The following is a 20648-nucleotide window of genomic DNA, read 5'->3' as shown; positions in this document are numbered from 1 at the left end:
AACTGGCCCTAAAGAAATGGAGATCTATGAACTGTCAGATCAATAATTCAGAGTAACCCTCTTAAAGAAGTTTAGTGAACTACAAGAACAGATGGACAACTAAACAAAATTAGGAAAACAGTGCATGAACAAAATGAGAGGATCAACGAAGAAATAGAAAACAACAAAAAAACCAGAAATCCTAGAACTGAAAAAATATGACTGAACTGAAAAATTCAGTAGAGAGCTTTACAATCAGACTCAACCATGCAGAATAAAGAATCAATAACCTAGGAGAAAGGACATTTGAAATAGTTCAGTCAGAGGTGCAAAAAGAAAAAAGAATGAAAAAGAGTGAAGAAAGCAGACTTATAGGACACAATCATGAGAAGCAATACTATATTATTATTCCAGAGAGAGAAGAGAAAGGGAAAAAGGGAAAAAGTATATTTAAAACAATAATGGCTGAAAATTTCCCAAACTTAATGAGAAAAAATGGACATCCAGATCCACAAGGCCCAAAGCACACCAAATAGGTTGAACCTGAATGGAGCTATATTGAGACACTTTATAACTAAATTGTCAGAAGTCAAAGAAAAAATTTTGAAAACAGCAGGAGAAAATGACGAGTTACAAACAAGGGAATCCCCAAAGAACACAGATTGCTCAACAGAAACTTCAGACCACAAGAGAATAGGAAGATATATTCAAAATACTGAAAGAAAAAACTGCCAAGCACAAAATCTATACCCAGCAAAGCTCTCCTTTAGAAAGGCATCAGAATTGGAAAGGAAGAATTATATCTATTTGCACATAACATGATTTTACATTCAGAAAATCCTAAAGACCCCACTAAAAAACTGTTAGATCTAATCAACAAATCCAATAAAGTATAAGGATATAAAACTAACATACAAAAATCTGTAGTATTTCTACACAATATGACAAATTACCTGAATAAGAAACAAAAAATAGATTCCATTTACAACAGCATCAAAATAGTAAAATACTCAGGAATAAATTTAACCAAGGAATTGAAAGATCTCTATGCTGAAAACTAGAAAACATTGGTGGGGGGAAAAAAAAAGAACACACAAACAAATGGAAAGGTATCTTGTGTTCATGGATTAAAAAAATTAGTATTTTTTAAATGTCCATACTACCCAAAGCCATCTATAAATTCAATGAAATCCTTACCAAATTTCCAATGGCATTTTTTTATATAGGTAGAAAAAACAATCCTAAAATTTATATAGAACCACAAAGTCCCCATATAGCTAAAGCAATCCTGAGAAAGGACAACAAAGTAGCAGGGATCACACTTCCTAATTTCAATGTATCATATTATAAAGTATAGTCATAAAACAGTATGGTACTACCATTAAAACAGACACATAGATCAATGGAACAGAATAGGGAGCCCAACAATAAACCCCTGTATATATGGTCAGCTAATATTTGTCATGGAAGTCAAGAATATTCATGGAAAAAAGACAGTCTTTTCAATAAATGGTGCTGGGAAAGTTGGATATTCACATGTAAAAGAAAGAAACTAGACCGTTATCTTACACCACTCACAAAAATGAACTCAAAATGGATTAAAGAATTAAATGTAAGATTTTAAATCATAAAACTTCTAGAAGAAAACATAGTTTGAAAAAAGTTCCTTGATGTAGATCTTCGTAATGATTTTTTGGATATGACACGTAAAGCCCAAGCAACAAAATAAAAAATAAACAAGTGGGACTACATCAAACTAAAAAGATTCTGCACAGCAAAAGAAATGATCAACAAAATGAAAAGATAACATATGGAATGGGAAATATATTTGTAAATCATATACCTGATAAGGGGTTAATATCCAAAATATATAAAGAACTCATACAATTCAATAGCAAAAAACCCCAAATAATCCAATTAAAAAATAGGCAAAGGACTTGAATAGACATTTTTCCAGATACATGAAGATACATGAATGACCAACCCGTACATGAAAAGGTGCTTAACATCATTCATCATCAGTGAAATGCAAACCAAAACTACAGTGAGGCATCACCTCACACCTATTAGAATGGCTATTATCCAAAAAATAAGAAATAAGTGTTGGCAAGGATGTAGAGAAAAGGGAACACCATGCACTGTTGGTGGGAATGCAAATTGGTGCAGCCACAACCTAAGTGTCCGTCTACAGATGAAGGGATAAAGAAAATGCATATATATATATTATCCAGCCATAGAAACAAAAGAAATCCTTCCATTTGCAACAACATGATGGACCTTGAGAGCATTATAAGTGAAATAAGTCAGACAGAGAAAGACAAATACTATATGATCTCACTTATCTGTGGAAACTAAAAAAAACTCACAGATAACGAGATCAGATTGGTGGCTACCAGAGGTGGGATGTGGGGCATGGGTGAATTGGATGGATGTCGTCCAAAGGTACAAACTTCTAGTTATAAGATACATAAGTCCTGGGACATAATGTAAAATATGATGACTACAGTTAACACTGCTGTATGATATATTTGAAAGTTATTAAGAGTAGATTCTACGAGTTCTCATCACAAGGAAGAATTTTTTTTTTTTTTCTATCTATATGAGATGATGGATGTTAACAAAACTTATTGTGGTAATCATTTCACAATACATGAAAAGCAAATCATTATGCTGTACACTTTAAACTTATAAGGCGTTACATGTCAATTATACCTCTATAAAACTGCCTAATATGCTGACCAAAGTTAAGGTAGAGAGAAAAACTTTAAACTTATAAGGTGTTACATGTCAATTATACCTCTATAAAACTGCCTAATATGCTGACCAAAGTTAAGGTAGAGAGAAAAAATGCCAAATTACTCAAAGAGGCCTAAGATATGGGAGAACTCAGTGTCAAGAAGTGAAGGATTCTGTGAACTTTAATATTAAGGTACCAAGAACCAAGTTCCAGTAAAATCAGTGACTCCAGTGCTTTCTAATTTATTCATCGTATGTAACATCCAGACTTTTTCCCAAAAAGTTTTGAACTAGAATAAGCTTATGTTATATTTTGCTTTTTTACCAATTCAACAAGATATTTATGAATTAAACTGTTTACTTATGCTTGCTCACAAAATGCAGCATTTGCCACATCATATAATATTAGCATTTGCCACATCATATAGTAAAAGCCATTAGAGGTAAAGACAGAGATGCTAACTAGTGAAACAATTTCTAAAAAACACACAATCAGGAAATTTATTCAAGAAATTCTAGAACCTATTATTACCATTTAATTCTTGTGAGTATATATATTCTTGAGGTACTTCATCATATATTGTCTGGTAGAGGTTAGACAGCATTTCCGCTCTCCTGTCAAAGAAATAGCCACATTAGAAAGCAGCAAAAAAATACACAAAATATTTATGCCATTTTGCCATTAAAATATTAGCAAACCTATTAATAGCCTAAGAACTGTGTAAGCGATAGTGAATTACACATTCTTCACCCCACAATTCCCACCTCATTTCTTTTTGATATTTCGCTATGGAGCAGAATTTACCCTGTTCAGTAAGTTGTACTCATGACCCACTATCCTTTGGCTGTGGTCCAATTTTTCCTACTCTTAACTCAAGTCACAGCAAATTTTACAGTAAGTTATTATAATAAGGTAAATAAGAATATCTTTAACAGCAAAAGAATCCCAGATCCCATAAACCTGTCCGTAAAACATCTTGAAAAGATAATTCATCTAATCCCATAACATGTAAATAACTAAAATCATAGAATGTTAGTGTTGGAAGGAATCTTAAGAGTCCCTCTAGTACAAGATTCTTACACAGATGTGGAAACTGAGACCCAGAGAATTGTACAAAAGCCCAAGCTAGCATGTGAGTCGGCTTCAAGTCTTAATTCCACATACAATGCTCTTGGCGCTACACCATCCTTTCTAAGAACACAGTCTCTTTGTTTGCACAAACTATTTAGCATAATTTATGGGGAAGGGATAGATGATTCTGCAAAGAAAAACTCAAATCTGAATCCAACATTTAAGGAATAGAATACAATGATTTAAATACCGAATAAGTGAGGAAGATGTATAAAGAGGTGATAAAGTCTTGTGAACGCTGTACTGATTCGGCAATTTACATAAAGAGTTTTCGTTCATAGTCATCTTCTCCTTTGATGGCTTCACAGAGGAAGAGGCAATCTAGAGCCAAGGTAAGAGTGTTGGTGCCAGAGATCACATTGGTAAACCAGTATTTTTGGACAATCAACCACTTAAAAGATAATTAAGCATACTTAGGCTCCTCGCTTAGCTAGGATGTAAAATTGCTTTTTGATGTAAAATTGCTTTTTGTAATAAATTAATTTATATATACTAAAATTTTAAATCAACTATGCAATATTCTTTTGCAAAGCCACATTTCTCTTAAGTGTGCAACTAACAGTCTCCTATTAATACTGTGTCAATTTACAGAAATGGATTTTACGAAGCAGGGCAAATCTACAGTATAGTGAAGATAAGACCACCAGACTCTAGGCTACATATCCAGGCTTTGACTATCTGAGCAAAATAATGTGGACCAAAATAATGTGGAATAACCAACATAGTTATTCACATAATAAAAGTAATTTTGCCTTAAATTACCCTTATGATTGAGAAAATTACCATTAACATTGATAAAAATTAACATTGCATGTGTAAACATGATTCAAAAGTGGCAAACCGCAAGAGAGAAAAGTATCACTTTAGAAAATGAAGACTGCAAGTATAGATGTCTTCAATTTTACATAGAACCTAGAGCCTAGACTTTTAAAAACCATACAGGATGTAGAGCCATACAAAATTGATAGGAAGTGGTACTGGTATCACACATAGAGCAAACATCTTCAAAAGGCAATGTTTTCAGCAAGAGTAGGCTATTAAAAAAACAAACAAACAAACAACTTATCCCCCAGGAGAAGTATGCAGAGTAAAATCTGTCTTTCTCTCAGCTCCAGGTTGGGGAGAGAGAGAGAGAGAGAGAGAAAGAGAGACAGAGAGAGAGAGAGAAGAAAGAATACACCTCTTGATTAGTTATAGCCATAGCTCTACCCACACCTGAGTTTAGAATTCAAATCTATACTAAATATATGGGCCAGGAAAATAGAAACCAAGAAATTCATTTAAAATGGTTCCATATTTGTAACACCTCTGAAGTGCATGGCAGAAGTAAATTCAAATTTTCTTGGAGGAGGCCACTCTAAATCCAGACTCATCCTGAGATTCCTACAAATTTAGATTAACTATATACAAAAGAATAAAGAAAAAGAATAAAGCACTCAAGGACATAAGTTAATATGAGTGAAATTCAAACAAAACAACAAACAGAAGATTTTGGACTTCATACATTAGATTTATCAGATATCAAATCTTGAAACAACTATAGAATGTAAGCAAAGAACATGACATCAGGCAGATTTTAAGAACCAAATAAATTTTCTGGAATCAAAAATACAAGCACTAAAATTAAATTCCCAGTGGACAGATTAAACTGCAGATTAGATTCAGCTGGAGAAAGGAAAACTAGAAAATAGATGGAAGAAATTACCCAGAACAAAATAGAAATAGATAAAAAATATGAAGCAATGTTAAAGAACACAGAGGATAGAATGATAAGGTCTACTACACATCTACTAGAAGATTCAGAAGGACAGAATAAGGAGGTTGAGAAAGAGGAAACATTCTAAAAGATAATGGATTAATACTTTCCGGAATGGAAGAAAGACATGTATTCTCAAATTCGGGAAGCACAACAAATATTAAGACAGAAATAAAAAGAAATATATACCTAAGTATACACATAGTGCATGTAGTAGGTTGAATGGTGGCCCCACAGAAAGATATACTAATTTCTGGAACCTGTGAATTTGGAGAAAATGTCTTTGCCGATGTAATCAAGTTAAGGATCTCAAGAGGAGATATATAATTATATGCTTATAAGAGAAAAGTACAGGGAGACTTGAGATATAGACACAGGGGAGAAGGCCATAGGAAGAACAAGATGGAGGCCAAGTTTGAAGTGATGCTGTCACAAGCCAAGGAACGTTTAGTGTCATTGTTACAATAGCAGAAATATTTAACAGAGAGAATGGTAATAAAAATACTGATTTAATGGAGGAAAAAGGGGGGAAATTCATATTCTTCTGGGGTTTCTAGTTCTGCTTTTTTTAAAAAAAAGAAGGAGGAGGAAGGGAAGGGGGAAGAGGAGGAAGAAAAAGAAATATTTAAGATTGTGACATTTTAATCCTTGGACTAATTTGTAATGCACTGTCTGAGGGCTAGGGACAACACTCAAAAGTAAAATAAATATTTCCAGATCTTTATTTACCTCAGTTCTTTTAGTGTGCAATTGTACTTGTAAATTTTTCTTTCTCCTGATTTGTTTTTCTCCTGAAAAATCAGATTTTTCTTCTTTAAATAGGAGTACTGACATTTCACACCTAAATTACACACAAAATTGGAATAATTTAGGAATTGCTTTTTTTCTTGATTTTTCTTCTTCTTTCATATTTTATTTATGGAAATTTTCAAACATATACAAAAGTAGACAGATTAATGCCATGATCTCCCCATGTACCCATCATCCACCGCTTTACTCATGGACAATCCTTTTTCATCTATATCTCTGCCCCTGCTCCCATCCCTTATTATTTCAAAGCAAAGTCCAGTATATCTCATGTGTAAAGATTTTCATATGCATTTCTACAGGTGTTTTTCTCTTTAAAAATATTTAAAACACCAAGCTCATCTGTTTACTTCCTTTCCCTGCAATCAGCCATCTCTTCAAAGAAATGGTTATTTTTAATAAGAAATGGTACTTCAAGACTAAAGTCTGGGTACGAGACAGTGAAATGCTTTTCAATAATTTTCCTGCTTTCTTATGATTCAGTTTTCTCTTCTTTCTGCTTCTTTCTCTCCTTTTCTTATTGGACTGTCAAGAACTTTTATAACACAAACATCACATAAACTATACAATGAGATGAGTAAAACAAGGCTGAATTAAATTTGAAAGAGAGATGGCCGGTTAGCTCAGTTGGTTAGAGTGCAGTGCTCCTAACAACAAGGTTGCCAGTTCGATCCCCACATGGGCCACTGTGAGTTGCGCCCTCCACAACTAGATTGAAACAACTACTTGACTTGGAGCTGATGGGTCCTGGAAAAACACACTTAAATAAGTAAATGGTTTTTTAAATAAATAAATAAATAAATAAATAAATAAATAAATAAATAAATAAATAAATAAATAAATTTGAAAGAGATCTCTTAGCAATTGCATACTTTGCTTCAAGTAATCCAGGGTAGACCTAAATTTCAAGAACCCTACAATTGTTTTTGTGCACCTGGGAGATAGACTAGATCCTAAAGTTGTCTGCACATTGGAATCACCTGAAAGTTTCGAAAAATACTGATACCTATGTCCCATCCCTAAAAATTGTGATTTAATTATTTTGGAGAGTGGGCTGATATTTGGAATTTTTAAAAGATACCCAAGTCATTCTAAAATGCAGACAAATTTGGGAACTATTATGGCAAACCCCCATAGGCTTGAAATACTTGTTCTTCCATGTACGTAAAACTTATTCTTTGGCAGAAATGTTGCTATCCTTTTAGAGTAAGTTGCTCAGCAAGGGCTGCTTGGGTGATACACAGACATGACTATGTTCAATCTGTAACAGCTTTAGATAAACTTAGCCCTAAGCAAAATTCTGAAATCTGGAAGATCTCTGAACGCCATACTATTGGGATTTTTATGGAGGCTTCCTCACGTAGGCAGGATCAATTATTAACTCCATTGCCAGCCCCTCTCCCCTCTCTGGAGGGCTTCTAGGTTGGTGGATACATCCACATACTGGGAGGTTGAGGCACCCCAAATCCATGGGGACAGAAGCTTCTGTGCTCAGTACCCTCCCAGACTTCTCTCTACGTATCTCTTCTTCTGGCTGTTCATCCATATTCTTTACTATGTCCTTTAATAAACTGGAAAATATAAAGAATTGTTTTTCTGAGATTTGTGAGCTGCTTTAGCAAAGAAATTGAACCCAAGGAGGAGCTTATGGGAAACTCTGATTTATGTAGCCCATTAGTCAGAAGCATAGATGACAATGTGGATGTGTGATTGGCATCTGAAATAGGGTGAGGGCACTCTTGTGGGACTGAGACCTTAACCTGCGATCTGATGGTATTTCCAGGTAGTTAGTGTCAGAATTGAGTTAAATTGTAGGACACCCCGCCAGTGTCACAGAATTGTTTGATGTGGGGAAAACCCACACATCTGGTGTCAGAAGTGTTGTAAGTGTGGTAGTAGTGTGAGAATAAAAGAGAAACATAGGAGGAGAACTGAGGTTTGTCCTAACACAATCACACTAATAAAATTAAGGACAAAAATCATATCATCATCTCAACAGATGCAGAAAAAGCATTTGACAAAATTCAACATCCTTTCACGATAAAAACTCTCAACAATGTGGGTACAGAAGGCACATGCCTTAACATAATTAAGATTGTATATGACAAACGTAGAGCTAACCTCATTCTAAATGGTTAAAAGCTGAAAGTTTTTCCTCTAAGATCAGTAACAAGACAATGGTGCCCACTCTTGCAAATTTTATTCGACATAGTACTAGAAGTCCTAGCCAGAGGGGAAAAAAAGAAATAAAATGTCGCTTCCAGCGCAACAGGGGCAGTGAAGGAACAAGAAGGCGCGGCTTTAGGTTGTTTTAAGAAAGAAAGAAAGAGAAACTTAATGCAGTTGAATCTCAGAGGACCAAGGGTCTCACAGTCATAAAAGACTGGAGTGCAAAATCAGGCCGACTGGTGGCTTTTATTGATTATACAAGGGAGTAAAAATTATCTTATCTACGGTCTGTGAAACTGATCCATCATATCACAGAGGTGATTTAATCCAATTATCCCTGCCTGCAAACAGCCGGAGCAGAAAGTCCTATGATGACTTATTTAAGGTGTGTACCCTCCTGGGGATAAGTCTTTCATGATAAAACTTTGTTGTTGAGCTAAACAGGGAGAGCTGATATTATTGCTCTCCTAACTTCTCTCACAATCAGGTGAGAGGGAAAGCCAGTGTCAGCAGTGGCTTCCTTTAAGCAGGGGGAGGGGAGGCACTGTTCCTTCCCATATTTTCCATAGTAGTTCATTGAGGGTCCCCACACACGGTTCCGCCTGTCTTAGGTTGTTCCTCACGTGAGAAATCTTACCCGTCCTTGGCTGGCAAACCATCTTTTGGGGACCGGACAGAGAGACATGAGGTGTAAACATAAAGATGAGGCAAAGTCCCAAGAAGGCACAGTCTCACAGACTCTTCTTTCCTTAGGGAAAGGTACGAGGGGACAGTCGGCTAGACTGCTGCGTGACAACAATAAAAGGCATCCAAATCCTTAAGAAAGAAGTTAAATTGTCTCTTTTTCCAGACAGCATGATCTTATATATATAAATCCCTAAAGACTCCACCAAAAATGTATTAGAACTAATAAACAAATTCAGTAAAGTTGCAGGATACAAAATCAATATACAAAAATCGGCTGCATTTCTATACACTAACAACAGACTGTCAAAGAAATTAAGAAAACAGTTCCCTTTGCAATAGCATCAAAAGGAATAAAATATTGACGAAGAAATTTAACCAAGAAGGTAAAAGATCTGTACACTAAAAACTATAAAACACTGATGAAACAAATTAAAGAAGACACAAATAAATGGCAAGGTATTCTGTGTTCATGGATTGGAAGAATTAATATTGTTAAAATGTCCTTATACTCAAAGTGATCTATGGATTAATGCAATCCCTATCCAAATTACAATGGCATTTTTCACAGAAACAGAACAAATAATCCTAAAATTTGTATGTAACCACAAAAGAACTAAAAGAGCCATAGTAATAGTAAAAAAGAAAGCATAAAACTCCTAGAAGAAAACAGAGGCAATAACTTTTCAATCTTGGCAATAACTTTTTGGATTTGACATCAAAAGCAAAAATAAACTAGTGGGACTACTTCAAACTAAAAAGCCTCTGTACAGCAAAGGAAACCATCAGCAAAATGAAAAGGCAACCTATGGAATGGGAGAAAATATTTACAAACCATATATATAATGACTTAATATTCAAAACATACAAGGAACTCATATAACTCATTAGCAAATAAACAAATAATCCAATTTAAAAATAGGTAAAGGACCTGAATAGACATTTTTCCAAAGAAGACATATAAATGGACAATAGGTACATGACAAGGTGTTCACTCATCATCAGGGAAATGCAAATCAAAACTCCAGTGAAGTATCATCTCACACCTATTAGAATGGCTATTACCAACAAGACAAGTAATAACAAGTATTGGAAAGAATGTGAGGAAAAGAGAACCAGCGCTGCTGCTAAGAATTTAAGTTAGTATAGCAACTATGGAAAACAGTACGGAGGTTCCTCAAAAAATTAAAAATAGAACTACCATATAATCCAGCAATGCCACTTCGAGGTGTACATCCAAAGAAAATAAAAACAGGATCTCTTGGAGATACCTGCACTCCCATGTTAGTTTCCACAGTATTCACAGTAGCCAATGTATGAAAACAATCTAAGTGTTTGTAAACAGATGAATGGTTAAAGAAGATGTAGTATATATACACAACGGAATACTACCCAGCCATGAGAAAAGAAGGAAATCCTGCCATTTGTACAACATGGATGGACCTTGAGGGCATTATGTTAAGAGAAATAAAGTCAGTCATACAATGAAATACTGTAGGATATATCACTAATATGGGGAATCCGAAAAAGCCAAACTCATAGAAACAGAGAGTAGAACGATGGTTGCCAGGGGCTGGGGGTGGGGGAAATAGGGATAGGGAGAAGCTGGTAAAAGGGCACAAACTTTCAGTTATAAGAAGAATAAGGTCTGAGGATCTAATGTATAACAAGGTGGCTATAGTTGATAATGCTGTATTGCACACCTGCAATTTGCTAAGAGAGTAGAACTTAAGCATTCTCACCAAAGGAAAAAAATGGTAAGTATGTGAGGTGATGAATATGATAATTAACTCAACAGTGGTAATCATCTCACACTGATTCATCACATTAAATATATTACAATATACATACATTAAATATATTACAATTTCATTTCTCAAAAAAAAAAGAGACAAACACAGACATATTGATAATTGCTCTCCTATCATTGGAAGCTACGATAGCATACATAGGCTTCCACGTGGCTGAGAGAGAAGTGAGAAAAGTGTAAGAATGGCCACCGAAGAATGAAAACCACACTTCATGAAAGAATGTCCACAAATATGCATGATCTTCTACACTTAGTACATTATGAGAACACATGAGCTACACTTTTGGTTCTCTTAAACTTGCAAAAGTATAATTCAAATAATTCAGAGTGTAACATACTCTTTTGTGTGTTCTGGGACCAAACCCCTAATTTCAGGTGAAATTCTCTTCTCTGTCGTTTCAGAAAGCTTGATGTATTTGTTGCTGTCAATATGTCTCGATGGCAAGTTGGTTGCAAAACAATTACAGGCGTCATCTGATGAATCAGTATTTTCTTCTGCCTGGGGAGCAATCAAGAACCACAGTCAGCCATGTTCTCTTTGCACATACAAATTAAATGTCATTTTGGGTCAAATAAGTCATTTTAGATCAGAATTCTCTCAAAAATGGTGCCACCAAAGGGAATTTTGTTGAAAAGGGTTTATTCGTTAGTGCATTGGTCCAGATTAGGTATATATTCTAAATGCCTCCAACTTTCCTTAGTGCATTATGCAGCTCTAAAATGCACAGCGTTCATAAATGTACCTAGTTATTGAATCTAGTTCTTAAGGCATCATTAAACTTAATTTCATTAAAATTAAAAAGTTCTGCTCTGCGAAAGACACTGCCAAGAGGATGTGAGAATAAGCCACAGACGGGGTGAAAAATACTTGCAAAAAAGACATATCCAATAAAGAACTATATTTGAAGTATTTTTATTTTGTATATTCAAAGTTATAAAGAACTCTTAAACCTCAATGATAAGAGCAACCCCAAAAATGGGCAGAAGATCTTCACTGTCACCACCAAAGAAGATGTACAGATGACAAACAAGTACGTGAAAACTTGCTTAACATAATGTCGTTTAGGGACTTGCAAATTAAAACAACATCAGGATACCACTACTCACCTATTAGAATGGCCAAAATCCAAAACACTGACAACACCAAAGGCTGTCAAGGATGTGAAGCAAGAGGAATTCTCATTCTTTGCTTGTGGAAATGTGAAATGGTACAGCCACTTTGGAAGACAATTTGGCAGTCTCTTTCAGAACTAAACATACTCTTACCATACAATCCAGCAATTGCACTTCTTGGTATTTACCCAATGGAGTTGAAAACATATGTCCACACAAAAAACTGCGCACACGTGTCTATAGCAGCTTTATTCATAATTGCCAAAACTTGGGGAAAAAACAAGATTTCCTTCAGTCGATAAACTGATAAATAAACCATGGCACATCCAGACAATAGAATACTATTTCAGCACTAATAAAAGAAATGAGCTATCTATCAAGCCATGAAAAGACATGGAGGAAATTTAAATGCATATTTAAAGGAGGGGACTCTAAAAAGTGAAACAAGCCAATATATGAAGGCTACATACATACATACATACATACATATAACATGATTCCAACTATATGACATTCTGGAAAAGGCAAAACTATGGAGACAATAAAAAGATCAGTGGTTGTCAGGGGTGGGGGGGAATGAACAGGCAGAGGATTTTTAGGGCCGTGAAACTATTCCATATGATATTATAACAGTGGCTACATGTCATTATATATTTGTCCAAACCCATAGAATGTGCAACACCAAGAATGAATCCTACTATAAACTATGGGCCTTGGGTGATAATGAGGTGTCAATGCAGGTTCATTGACTGTAACAGATATACCACTGTGGTGCAGGATATTGACAGTGGGAGAGGCTGGGCGTTTATAGCGGCAGGGAGTATAATGGGAACTCTCTCTACTTTCCACTCAATTTTTCTGTGAATCTAAAACTGCTTTAAAAAATAAAGTCTATTAAGAAAAAAAAAAAAGGAAGCTATATTGCTTCTAAATAGACATCCCTCCTCCAAACAAAACAAAACAAAACAAAACAAAAAAGTAACTAGAGCCTAGGAGCAATACTTGTGTTTAGCAAAAGAGGCATGAAGTTGGAAACGTTCTCTCTTGAAATTTGTCTGTTTGCTTAAAACAACTGGACTGCATTTAGTTGATCAAAGGTGTATTAGTTTTTAACCCCTGAACAGATTTACCAAGGGAGTTTAAAGATAACCTCTATTTTCACATTAAATGGAAATTAAGGGAACTATAATATTTCAGTGACTTTTAGAATCTGCACACATTTGTCTTAACAACAAAAGCACAACTTTAACAATTTGTTTCAAAAAGGCAATCTGATTTGCTGCTTTGATGAAGTGTTTGTTACCAATGATGAAAGGATTCCTAGAGAAGTTGAGAAAAATGACCTAAAATAGAAACTATGGAAAAAAAAAAAGGAGGGGGATCTAAAAAGATGTTGGTGGGGGAAGAAACACAAAAACCTGTTACCAAAGGTCAGATGAATGGAAACAGTCAAATAGTGGGTAGAAACCTTGAGGACACAAAAAAGAAAAAGAAGAATCTCTGAAACTCTGTGGTTAAAAGGTGGACCATCTGTGAAGTATAAACTATAGAGCCTAAGGAAAATAGGCTGGTATGATATTTTAATATTGTTAATTTTTAAGAACTCATCTCCAAAATCAGTTTATAAGGGCACAAGCAACAAGGTAGTAGATACAGAAAGATGGAGCAGATTTACATATATGATATAAATGATATATGAGATGATATAAATCTCAGTACTTAACAAGAAGCCCTGAAATTATTTTTTAGGTTATAGTATAGGTGCATGTCTTACATGGTGGCACTAGAGCCATTAAAAGAATAAATTTTAAAAATTAGGACTCTCAGTTGACAATGTTGAATTATACCTGAGCCCTGTGCTCCTAGAAAACAGTGAACATTAAAGGAATCCCTTCACCCTTTTGTGTCCTGGAAAATGGCTTGCAGCAAAGCACCACACCCTTCTCCATACAATTTAGACATGTCTTAAGAATGCCGCCCTGTTTACATGTGACAAGGCCAAACACAGATCCTCAAAATTCCCTTTCTTTGCCTCATAAATGATTAACTGAACTGTCTTGTCCCCCACTGGTTGATCAGAACAAAATGTTTATTAACCAAACTTTGGTTCCTACAGACCCCTGAACTTTGGCCCACCTCACCCTAAACCAGCACACAAGCCCTCCAGAGACTAGGCTGGCCTCATGGTAAAATATTATCTGATCTATTTACCCAGTCATGCTACTCTTTCACATCCCCATATCCAGGGCTTCCTAGCTTTGTTCTCCTGTCTGTTTAAAAAATCCTCTTTGCCCTAGTCCTTGAGATGCTTGCAGATCTTATGGTCACCGCGTTCTCTCTATTGCAATAGTGCCCTCTTCTCCTATTTCAGTGGTCTCTTTCCTCCCTTATGATAATCCTTTTGAATAAAGTTTCTCCTTACTAAGTCCAAATTTGTTTTTTATTTGAGACAATGCTGGCCAATGGATAAGAACATCACCTGAATCACAGATAAGGCGGCTAGAGAAACTTGGTATCATTTCTATTGCTTTTTGTTAGACTCCAACATCATTCATTATGTTACCTCGCGCAGGTTTACATCCTTTGGTCTCCTGAAAAATTATCCCAGTCCCTATCCCAGAAAATACTCTCATCATACACCTCAGATTTCTTGATACATACAGGCGTTGCTGGGATGAGAGCTCAATATACGTCCACTAAAAGAGCTCAAAAAGTCACCTCAGTTATTAAGCAAGACCCTATGACTACCCTACCTTATGAATCTGTTTACTGATTACGGATGTAAGGTAATGTAAACTACATTTTTTTTTTAAAGGGAAGGAAGCTTTAGAAATTGTTTTGAAAAAAATACCTGGCAGAACAAATGTACTTTAGTTTCCATCTTTCTGTTTAGAGGTAAATTCGGCCCCTGAGGACTCAAAGGCCTTGATGAACAAGGGCGAAGGAGCAATGGCACAAAAGGATTTCCTGCCCAAAAAAAAGAAGAAGAAGAAATCATAGGCCTGTTTAGGAAAGTTAAGTAATTATATTTACCTACCTGAATTAATTATATTTACCTACCTGAAGTAATCCCTTCAATGTAAATTTCTGGCATAATACCTAATAAATATTCCCCAACTCAGATATGTGTACAGAGGCTAGAAAAAGCAGTTAATAGGATCATAAATCACAGGAGATCATCCATTCCCTTAACTTTATCTTTTGTGATATAAGGAGAAGGAGAGAAGTTCAAATTCAAATGACATGAAAAGCAGAGAGATCCAACTGTACTTACTTACTCAAATAAACCCAGAGAAGCAGAATTACTAACACAGCAGCAATCACTACTGCTATTAAATGGTTACTGTGTATTAGACATTATGATAACACTTTGATGTGAACTATTTCATTTATTCCTCACAACTACCCTTTAAGGAACTGTCATTGTCCCTATTTTACACGTGAGGAAAATAAAGACTTAGATCAAGTTGCCCAAGATTACACAGCCAACAATTTGAATTTGAATTCAGGCAGCCTAACTCTTGATCTTCAGCATCACACAACAATACGATTGCAAACAAAAGATATTTTAGCTTGTTTTAAACCAAAGACTTCCACATTGCGTAAAGGTGATAACCAACTTTACATACCAACCAATTTTAGAAATTCCCAAAATTTTCAGTGATTTTTTACTCATGTCTGAGCCATATCTGATGAGCTGTTTATTACATTGCTAGTTATATTACATTGTTAGTTGCAAGAATATTGTGTCTAATACAGAGATAGTACTTGAAAATCTTTTATTTCTGAAATATGTTGTAGTAATTAGTGTTGAATATATGTCTCCAACATTCCTGGAATTCAAAACATGTTAAAAATAAAATCACATTAAAAATACCCACTTCAGGGACCAGCCTGGTGGCTCAGGTGGTTGGAGCTCCATGCTCCTAACTCCGAAGGCTGCCGGTTGGATTCCCACATGGGCCAGCGGGCTCTCAACCACAAGGTTGCCGGTTCAACTCCTCGACTCCCACAGGGGATGGTGGGCAGCGCCCCCTAGCAACAGCAACTGGACCTGGAGCTGAGCTGCGCCCTCCACAACTAAGATTGAAAGGACAACAACTTGACTTGGAAAAAAGGCCTGGAAACACACACTGTTGCCCAATAAAGTCCTGTTCCCCTTCCACAATAAAAAAAAAAAATCTTAAAAAAAAAAGATAAAAATAGCCATTTCAGAAGATATCAGAAGGTTATACAGGTTTCCTAGCAAACCACTCTGTGTAACCTATTCTAATCTCCTCTAACCAGCTCAGTCTTTACCTCTAAACTACTTGGCATAGCACTTACTGTTTTCACTGTTCTTATTGTCTTCGCTATACAACTGGCATTAACCATTTGCCTTGTATATTTTTTAAACTTTTATTTATTTTAAGTGTGTTTTTCCAGGACCCATCAGCTTCAAGTTAAGTAGCTGTTTCAATCTAGTTGTGGAGGGTGCAGGTCACACTGGCCCATGTGGGGATCAAAGTGGCAACCTTGTTGTTAAGAGCACTGCACTCTAACTCACTGAGCCATCCGGCCGCCCTTGCTTTGTATTATTTATCACCTATATAGATTTTATGTAAACTTAATTTCTAAGGAATGGACTGGTATCTTATCATTCTTTGAATTACTTTTCACAGAAAGGAGGAGAAGGAGAGAGAAGGAAGGAATTCCCTCCCTATTGAGCTTACTTACCAAGAGTTCTTAAATCTTCAAAGTACTTAAGTGGAGTAAGTATGACTTAAATAAACTCTGAAAGGAAAAACTATTTATTAATTTATTCATCTGATTATCAAAAAGTTGGCAGGAGCACAATCACATACCACATAACCATCACCACACTAAAAAATAAAAGCAGCATAGGAAATTTCTTCTGCATATCTGACAACGGAATTGTTTCTCAACTCTTTCAATCCTATGACATATATGTGAACTTGCAAGGACAAACCAAAGGAAGAGTTGGATCCCTCTTCTCCAATCATCTATCCATTTATCTCTCCCTTCATGAATTCAACACACGTGTACTGCGTGTTTACTGTACACTAGGCTTTCTACCAGGCCCTGGGGATATAGCAGTGAATAACAACAAAAATCCTGCCCTCGTGGAGCTCATATTCTAGTTGGAGAAAGAGACAATAGAGAAACAAATAAAATACTTGCAGTATGTTATCTGTGATAAGTATTAAGGGTAAAAACATAAAGCAGGGAGGGGAGATGAAGTATGGTATTGGGGAGAGATGCCGGAAACAGGGTGGCCAGGAAGACCTTACTGAGAAGGAGACTTGTGAATACAGACTTAAAGGAATTAAAGTAGGGAGCCAATGAATATTTAAGGGAACAGCATTTCATCCAGAGAGAAAAGCAAGAACAAAGGCTCTGAAGCAAGAAGCTTGAATGTTCAAGGAACGGCGGGACAGCCCATGAGGCTGAAATAGACAAAGCAAAGAGGAAAGGAGAGGTCAGAGAGATCAAGGAGGGAGGCAGATCATGTGTGGCCCCTAGATCATAGTAATAACTTTGACATATACGCTGAGGAAATGAGAAGCCAGAGAGATGACATCAGCAAAGCCCTTTCTGAAAGGATCACTCTGGTTGCTATGAGGAGGAAAATCAGGTGGCTCTGGGTTCCTGAGAGCCAAGTGAAAAAAAGTACTTCAGAAGAAGAATGAGTGATCAGCTGTGACAAGTGCTACTGTTAGATCAAGTAAGATGAGTACTAAAGTACTTATTAGATTTTGAAACATGGCAGACTCTAAGAGGAACCATTTGGGTGGCATGGTAAGGAAATAATGTCCTTGGAGTGAGTTCAAGAGAGAATGAGAGAAACCAGAGAGAGCCAGATGAGATGACTCTTTCAAGGACTTACGCTATAAAAGAGAAATAAAGTAGAAGCTGACAGGTAAATGTGGTTATGAGGGTTTGAGATGGGGAAAAATAAAGGTATGTTCATATGCTGATAGGAATAATCTAGTCAGCGCAAAAACTAATCATAAAGAAAGGGAGAGTTGCTGAAACAATATTCTCAAGTAGGAGAAAGGAGATTGGATTTAGGGCACAAGGGGAGGGTTTGGCCTTAGCTCAGAACAATATTCATAAAAATAGGAGATATGGTAGAATAATTGGGCATAATTACGCGTAGAGTAGGTAAATAGATGTGGTGTGAGAACTTGCGGAAATCACTAATTGCTTTAGTTTTCTTAGTGAAACAGGAAGCAAGGCAATTAACTGAGAATGTGGATGTGAGAGGAGGTGCTCTGGGTTTGAGGACAGAGGTCTTGTTATAAAAGTCATGTAGGACAGTGGAAGAATTAATACCCCAGGGGAATCAGATAAGGTTGCCAGGCTTCAAGGGTCCCTAGAGTTTAGTGATCATGAATTTAGAGTGAAACCAGTAAGTATGGTGGTGTGTTTTTCTCCAGCCATGTTCAATGCAGAAATTCTGGCACTCAGAAAGCAGAGATCTAGATTTACTCTAGGATTATGATTTAGACAAGAAAGTAAAGTGAACTGAAAAGGAAATAATGGAACTGGAGGGAAATACAAGGGAGTGGTTTTAATGATTGTGAAACAAACTGAGTAGGTGGGTGAAAAGTAGGGACAAGAGAGAGTGACGTTAAAAAAAAAAGCATATTGAAGATCTTGGTGGGGTCCAAGGATTGCTGGAGTTGGAGAGAGTCTGAAAGACAGGAATATGGTGATTGGAGAGTGGGACATTTGAGATAATGGCGTTGAAGTCATTGGTAATTCCGTGTTTCCCTGAAAATAAGACCCAGCCAGCCAATCAGCTCTAATGTGTCTTTTGGAGCAAAAATTAATATAAGACTCAGTATTATATTATTATATTATATGATATTATATTATATTAGACCCGGTCTTACATTATAGTAAAATAAGACCAGGTCTTATGTTAATTTTTTGCTCCAAAAGACACATTAGAGCTGATTGTCTGGCTAGGGCTTATTTTTGGCGAAACACGGTACAAGATTGAAGCTATGAAGAAAGGAGGAAGTGACTGAGGAAAAATGCAATTATTGCAGGAGACAGCGTATTTTAAAGATCATTTACATAAATGCTAAAATCACAAGAATTGTGACAGGAATACCGTTGGAGTAACAGAAAGCCAGGAGCTGAAATTTGACAGCGACAAGGAGTGGGGGTGGGTGGTATAATCTGATGATGTGAGGTGCAAAATTGAGTGTTTTAAGAATGGGAGAAGAAAGGTGTGGAAGCAGCTATGAGAGAGAATCAAGAAGGGAATCTATTACCACTCTGATCCCAATGGTATTAGGAGAGTAAGAGAAAATACCACCACTAGCCATACCCTCAATTCCGCCCACCACACTCTCACACACACACTTCCTTTCTCATTTTCCGTTACATCTTGGTTGTTACCATCTGATGCACCAAAACTACCAAAAAGAAGTGAGGAAATTAAAAACCCTCTGATACATCAAAACCCTCTGATATCTCATGGTTGATTCATTCCCTACATAGATCAAGCTACTGTATTATTACTAAAGGGCTTTCCCATCCTTCACAGAGTATAGAATTTTCAGTTTTCTAATTTAATAGATATATGTTAAAGTGGGGGTGGGGGAGGTTCCTTGCTTATTGTTATAAACTCACAGATCTCATAACGGAACTAGAATGATCTTAGAAATCTTTCTAGTCTAAACCTTAATTATACATGAGGAAACAGATGCACAGATTGTGATTGGCCCACACAACAACACAACAAAACCGTAGCCAAATTCAGGTCTCTGACAGTCAAACCCAGGAATAGTTCCACTAAATTCCACTGCTTTTTCGTAAACCAAGAGGCAAAGAGAATCTGATTCCAGAAGTCCCATCATAATACTTGCCTTTGTTTAGTGCTTTAACGTTTACACTGTGCTTTCACCATTGTACTTTCTCACTTGGTGAACTACCACCACCTCCACAGAATAATTTGCAGCATCTACTAACTACTGAGGGGTGACATCGCTTCACAAAGTATTTCCTACTCTTTCCTTTCCTGCCACTTCCCTCACAAGCCGCCCAACTCACTCACACACTTCCCTTGCTAGGTTGACTGCAAACGTCCATCAACAGCAATTGCATACACACTGTTGCATACACAGTAGATGCAGCCATTAAAGTGCGAACACTAAATTTATCACTCCCAGTTATCGTCTCCATTTAAGGAACATTGCATGAACCTGTGCCGTGGAGGATTCCCACAGGCCCTGCCCTTACGAAGCTTATGACTCCTTTGGGAAGAAAGTAAGTAGCCGTGTAAACAAGGAAACTAGCCTCCAGATGAAAACAAGTGCCTATCAGAGGTCTAAGTGTGTGCCCACGGAGCAGGGACGCTTCCCAAGCATGGTGCCCTCCAGCGTTCTAGAACCACCACCACTGCTGAGGGACCACCGGTTTCAGCTCCGTCATCCCTCACTCCGCCC

At 36.5% G+C, this 20648-nt stretch overlaps 1 protein-coding gene across 1 annotated transcript in view; it reads right to left on the bottom strand.

Annotated features, from left to right (window-relative positions):
* Window positions 1-16929, bottom strand: part of EFCAB13 (EF-hand calcium binding domain 13) — a 63380-nt gene extending 46451 nt beyond the window's left edge. The window contains exons 1-6 of the mRNA XM_033090156.1: window positions 16903-16929; window positions 15038-15153; window positions 11412-11572; window positions 6333-6444; window positions 4038-4168; window positions 3248-3330 (exon numbers count right to left, since the gene is read on the bottom strand). Of these exons, the coding sequence (XP_032946047.1) occupies window positions 3248-3330; window positions 4038-4168; window positions 6333-6444; window positions 11412-11572; window positions 15038-15067 (517 nt within the window). The 5' untranslated portion in view covers window positions 15068-15153; window positions 16903-16929. The remainder of the gene's footprint in view (window positions 1-3247; window positions 3331-4037; window positions 4169-6332; window positions 6445-11411; window positions 11573-15037; window positions 15154-16902) is intronic.
* Between the last annotated feature and the right edge of the window lie 3719 nt (window positions 16930-20648).

The sequence above is a fragment of the Rhinolophus ferrumequinum genome, chromosome 21 (assembly GCF_004115265.2).
Source record: "Rhinolophus ferrumequinum isolate MPI-CBG mRhiFer1 chromosome 21, mRhiFer1_v1.p, whole genome shotgun sequence".
In the NCBI taxonomy this organism is placed as follows: Eukaryota; Metazoa; Chordata; class Mammalia; order Chiroptera; family Rhinolophidae; genus Rhinolophus; species Rhinolophus ferrumequinum.
Note: the sequence above shows the minus strand (reverse complement) of the source record. Positions and strands in the feature narration are given on the sequence as shown.